General features: G+C 36.1%; 2 protein-coding genes across 2 annotated transcripts; one reads left to right on the forward strand and one right to left on the reverse strand.

The window, feature by feature from the left end:
* The first annotated feature begins 1,708 nt into the window (after positions 1 to 1,708).
* On the forward strand, positions 1,709 to 4,308 carry LOC139875219 (disease resistance protein Roq1-like). The gene is made up of 4 exons (XM_071862561.1): positions 1,709 to 1,790; positions 2,171 to 2,660; positions 3,460 to 4,048; positions 4,255 to 4,308. The coding sequence occupies exons 1-4, from the start codon at positions 1,709 to 1,711 to the stop codon at positions 4,306 to 4,308; spliced, it is 1,215 nt and encodes a 404-aa protein (XP_071718662.1).
* Positions 4,309 to 4,324: 16 nt separating this feature from the next.
* LOC139875220 (uncharacterized mitochondrial protein AtMg00810-like) lies at positions 4,325 to 5,209 on the reverse strand. Its single transcript, XM_071862562.1, has one exon. It carries the CDS (start codon positions 5,207 to 5,209, stop codon positions 4,325 to 4,327), a length of 885 nt encoding a protein of 294 aa, XP_071718663.1.
* Between the last annotated feature and the right edge of the window lie 373 nt (positions 5,210 to 5,582).

Consider the following 5,582-nt stretch of genomic DNA (forward strand, 5'->3'; position numbering starts at 1 on the left):
AATGGCCACTGCTTTTTTCTACGAAGTTCTTAAACTTCTTGAATATCGTAAATACTTCCGATTTTTCACGCATGAAATAAACCCACGTCATTCTAGAATAGTCATCGATGAAGAGAATAAAGTACCTGTTTTGGTTAAGAGACGGGGTCCTCATTGGTCCATAAATGTCGGTGTGCACCAGCTCCAGTATACCTTTCGCTCTCCAAGCTTTGTCACGAGGGAAAGGTTTTCGATGTTGCTTGCCTATCATACAGCTTTCACATGTGTCAGTGATTTCTTCTATGTTAGGCAAGTCTCTCATCATATTCTTTTGTTGGAGGATTTTTAGTGCGTGAAAGTTAAAGTGGCCAAATCTTCGATGCCATAGCCATGATTCTTCAACTTGAACTTTCATGGCCGTGTCTCTGATATACTGCCATCGAAGCGGAAAGTTGCGGTTCTCCATTGGCACTTCGGCTATTAATTTATAGTTATTTTTCTTGTCACGAATAACGCATGATTTGTCTTCGAAGAGTAAAGAGTATCCGTGCTCCATCATCTGTCCAACACTTAGCAAGTTACTTGCAAGGCTTGGTACTAAAATAACGTCATTAACAGATCGAGTGACGTTATTAGTTTGAACAGTTATCGTACCTTTGCCTTTAGTGTCAACAAGCGCTCCATTCCCTAGTTTAACGCGGGACTTTACGGAGGTGTTGATACTATCAAATAACTTTTCATCTCCTGTCATGTGGTTGCTGCACCCACTGTCGATCAACCAAGTATCGTCCCTTTGTTTATTTGCGACATGACAGGCATAGAATAGCTGATTTTTGTTCTCCGGAATATCTTCACTTTCTTCCGTGAAGTTAGCTCGATGATTTTGTTTTAAACGGCAATCTTTTTCTAGATGCCCAAATCTTTTGCAGTTATTGCATTGTGGTTTCCCTTTGTGGAAACAATCTTTCTCCAAGTGGTTTGTCCTTTTGCAAATACCATATGGAGGGTAGCTTTTTCTTTTTTGATCGAACCCGGTTCTGGGTTTTGCTCCTCCTCTCCAATTTTCTTGAAAATTTCTTTTCCCCTCAGTATTAGATTTTTGAGACCTTATTTTGAGTTTAGACTGAAAGGCACTTTCGAGTGAGTTTTCACTCGCCGACTCAGTCTAGCCTCATATGCTTCAAGAGATCCAATTAATTCTGGTACCGACAGAGTCTCGATGTCTTTTGACTCTTCAATAGCGGTAATGACATGATCGTATTTTTCGGTCATACTGATAAGTATCTTTTCTACGATCCTTTTGTCAGTTATATTATCTCCATAGGCTCTCATTTGATTTACTATTTCTTTGATTCTAGAATAGTAATCTTTTACGGTCTCAGTCTCTTTCATATTTAAATTTTCAAAATCCCGTCTTAGAGTTAGTAGTTTGACGGATCTTACCTTGACGTTTCCTTGAAATTCTTCTTGAAGTATTTTCCACGCCTCCTTGGCTGTCGTAGCTCCCATGATTCGTGGAAAGATAGACGGCGTCAAAGCTTGTTGGATGTAGCCCAGAGCGGCGGCATTTCTTACAACATTTTTGTTGTATTTTTCTTGTTCTTCCGCGGACAGAGTTTCGACGTCTTTTGGAGTTGTAAACCCGACTTCGACAATATCCCACAAGCTTTGTGCTTGGAAATATGTCTTCATTCGGATACTCCAAAAATCATAGTTGTCACCATCAAAGATGGGGACAGGAATATTATATGCACCAACGGTAGTCATGGTGTATACGAACGAACGCCCAAACACGGCTCTTGATACCACTTGTTAGAATTGTAGTAATTTTAGATTAATTAAATTGTGATGATTAGTTTTAGTTAATGTAAATGTGATCAATTTAATTTTATTATATTAGAAAGGAAGGGGATGTTTTGAAAGTATTAAATAGAGAAGAGTTGTTGTAAGGGAAATAGCTTTTTATTACTTGAAACTTGTATGTGTTTGTGTACATGGATTTTGCAAGTCTTCTTGCCTATTTATAGGCTCACAATGTAGGTGATCAAATGGTTCTAGCACATTCCGATATTTTGAGTAGCACTTCTACTACCTTCTAGTTAATCTCTACTAAAATATCTACTACTAGTAAGTATTAGTTAATTCTAGATTAATCTAGAAAAACATTAATATTTCAACACTTCAACTTCAGCAGCAGCTCATGATCGTAGATACCATGTTTTTGTTAGTTTTAGAGGTACTGACACTCGTAATAGTTTCACCGATCATCTTTACAACGCCTTGACGAATGCCAATATCCGCACGTTCTTGGATGATCCTGAGATTAACACTGGAGACGAACTGGGACCAAAATTAGTGAGTGCGATTAAAACATCGAGAGCTTCTATTATCGTGTTGTCAAGAAATTATGCTTCTTCAACCTGGTGCCTTGATGAACTGGTATTAATTCTTGATCAACGTAGGACCTCTGAACATATAGTTATCCCGATCTTTTATCATGTGGTTCCAAGTGATGTCAGGGAGCAACAAAATAGTTTTGGAGATGCAATGGCCGAACATAAACAGAAAATGGAAGCAGAAACAAACACAGAGAAAAAAAGTCAACGGGCCCAGAAGATGGAGAAATGGGAGAAAGCACTTGCAGAAGTTGCCGATTTAAAAGGAAAGGTTGCAAATAACAGGTAAAGCCCTTTGTTATTTTTGTCTTTTTGTTGATAATTTTATAGATGGAGTCGGTTGCAGAACTTGTTTTCTTGACGTGAAAACATTGAATACCCGATAACAAATGTGTATGGGTCACAACCCTCCTTTGTGTCCACATAAATGTGTATGCATCAATTTTTGAGTTAGATACCTTGAAATAACATCACAGCTTGCAAGAAGCACAACCACCGTCATTTCTAGTTATAAATAAGAAGTTCTATGGACATATTTTTTTTGTTGAAAACAAAGGATCTAGGAAATGCTTCTAAATATACAGAATTTCATATTGAAATCTTAAAATTTAAAAATACTGTGTGCTGTATATTATTAAGTGGATGCATCAACAGTTAGTTCAATTCGGAATAAGTTCTGAGACACGCAGTGGCGATTCCAGGATTATAACTTAATAGGGTCCCAAATTTGTTTTCAGTACCAATTATATTTGAATGTTATTTTAGTGGTAGTTTACCCTAAAAATACTATGAATTCGACAAATATATCGGGTCCGAGTAGTTAAATTTAGTAGTGTCCTATACATTTTAAAAGAAAAGCTACAAATCTAAAACTGAAAATTTTATGGGGTCTTTCATTTAAATTTAGTGGCGTCCTTTACAATTTAAAGAGTACTTTCTACTAAAAATTTTCAAACTAGTGGTGTCCAGTGATCTCACAGGTATACGCAAATGCTTATAAACTTCAGTTAAGCTGGTTATTTTAGTTGCTTATTCATTAACTAATTAATTAATCTAATTGGTATGTGCTTGTTTTCGTTGATAGGAGTAGGCCGGAGACAAAACTTATTAAGGAAATAGTTAATGAGATCAGTAGCAGATTAGAACTACACAAAATAAGTAAAATCCCAAAAATAATTGGGTCTGATTCTGCGATTAGGCAAATAACTTCATTCTTAAAGGACGGATCTTCACACGCGGTTCTTACGATATGGGGAATGGCTGGGATTGGAAAGACACATTTGGCTGACTATGTCTATAAGTTGCACTATCGTGATTTTGAAAGAAGCTGCTTTCTAAAAGATATTGAAAGGTGTCCACCGAATGGGTTGTTGAATTTACAAAACCAACTCCTTAAAGACACTCGGTATGAACTTTGGGAGGACATTAACGATACTGATGTGGCCACCTGTCAGATTGAGGAATGTTTACTTAGAGAAAGAACTCTTGTTGTTCTCGATGGGATTAATAAGTTTGAGCAGTTGGATGTTTTGCTTGGGACAAATAACCTTCATCCAGGAACCAGAATCATAATAACATCCAAAAGTGACTCATTAACAGAAAAATGTGGGATGTTGCAAACAAAACCTCAACCGTTAATGCACAAAAAGCTTAAAATTGGAAGCTTAGATTTTGTAAGTTTAACAGACTATTACAATTCAATTGTTGATCTCATTAATCCCACAATGAGTATATATATATATATATATATATATATATATATATATATATATATATATATATATATATATATATATATATATATATATGCGTACATGGTAATGATGGTAATGATCTTTGTGATCATATCCTAATAAACTATACACTTTATATGGAAAAGATCTCATCTAGCAATAATCTAATAAATAAAGATATGTGCACAATCGTATCCTAATATATACGGATATCATCTAATATTCCCCAGCAGTTGAAGCGGGAGGCAACCGGACGCTTAAACTGTGTCTGAAATCTTCAAACATCACACGTGGCAACCCTTTGGTAAATATATCGGCTAACTGATATCGAGTAGGAATGTGAAGCACACGAACTTGACCACGGGCCACTTTTTCCCTAACAAAGTGAATGTCCATTTCAATATGCTTGGTACGTTGATGTTGAACGGGATTCTCGGAAAGATAGATGGCACTAACATTGTCACAAAAAACCAGTGTAGCTTTCGAAATGGGACAATAAAGCTCAAGAAGTAAGTTACGTAACCAACACGACTCAGATACAACATTTGCAACACCCCGAAACTCGGCTTCAGCACTCGATCTAGACACAGTAGGCTGCCGTTTTGCTGACCATGAAATAAGATTAGTACCTAATAACACACAATAGCCGGAAGTAGATCGACGTGTGTCGGGGCATCCGCCCCAATCAGCATCGGTATAAGAGACAAGTGAATGAATGGAGGATCGACTTAGCTGAAGCCCAAAAGACAATGTGACTTTAATATACCGTAAAATGCGTCGTAATGCTTGCATGTGAGAATCTTTTGGATCATGCATGTGAAGACATATTTGTTGCACCTCATACGAGATATCCGGAAGTGTAAAGGTCAAGTATTGAAGAGCACCAGCCAAACTCCGATATTCTGTTGGATTCGTGTAAGACGAACCCGTATTGCCGAGTTTACCACTTAAGTCAACAGGCGTCTTAACCGAGTTACATGAATTCATACCAGCACGATTGATAATGTCCTGAGCATAATTTTGTTGACTAAGAAACAAGCCTTGAGTGTTGCGAGTAACATCTATTCCAAGAAAAAAACTTAAGCTACCTAGATCTTTCATAGCAAATTCTTGATGAAGAAGATGCAACAGTGAAGCCCGAAGAGATGTAGAAGAGGTAACCAAGGTAGAATCAGAATCTCATAAACTAATATATATATATATATATATATATATATATATATATATATATATATATATATATATATATATATATATATATATATATATATATATATATATATTGGTAGGATCAACTACTAAGTAACCAATCGGGGGGAAGCAAATTTTTTTTTTTCATTTTTTGAAAAAACTTTGTTCACGAACATTATAAATTGGATGAAAATATGAACATTTAATAAGGACACTTTGTGATAAATGTTTTTATTTTGGCGGGAAAACGCTCAAAGAAGTAATATATAATAATTATCGTCTT

Source organism: Rutidosis leptorrhynchoides, chromosome 11 (assembly GCF_046630445.1).
Source record: "Rutidosis leptorrhynchoides isolate AG116_Rl617_1_P2 chromosome 11, CSIRO_AGI_Rlap_v1, whole genome shotgun sequence".
In the NCBI taxonomy this organism is placed as follows: domain Eukaryota; kingdom Viridiplantae; phylum Streptophyta; class Magnoliopsida; order Asterales; family Asteraceae; genus Rutidosis; species Rutidosis leptorrhynchoides.

Coding starts and splice junctions, on each gene's coding strand:
- LOC139875219 (XM_071862561.1), top strand. CDS start 1,709: ATGGGGACAGGAATATTATATGCACCAACGGTAGTCATGGTGTATACG. Junction 2,661..3,459: donor GGAAAGGTTGCAAATAACAG/GTAAAGCCCTTT, acceptor TTTCGTTGATAG/GAGTAGGCCGGAGACAAAAC. Junction 4,049..4,254: donor AAATTGGAAGCTTAGATTTT/GTAAGTTTAACA, acceptor TATATGGAAAAG/ATCTCATCTAGCAATAATCT.
- LOC139875220 (XM_071862562.1), bottom strand. CDS start 5,209: ATGAAAGATCTAGGTAGCTTAAGTTTTTTTCTTGGAATAGATGTTACT.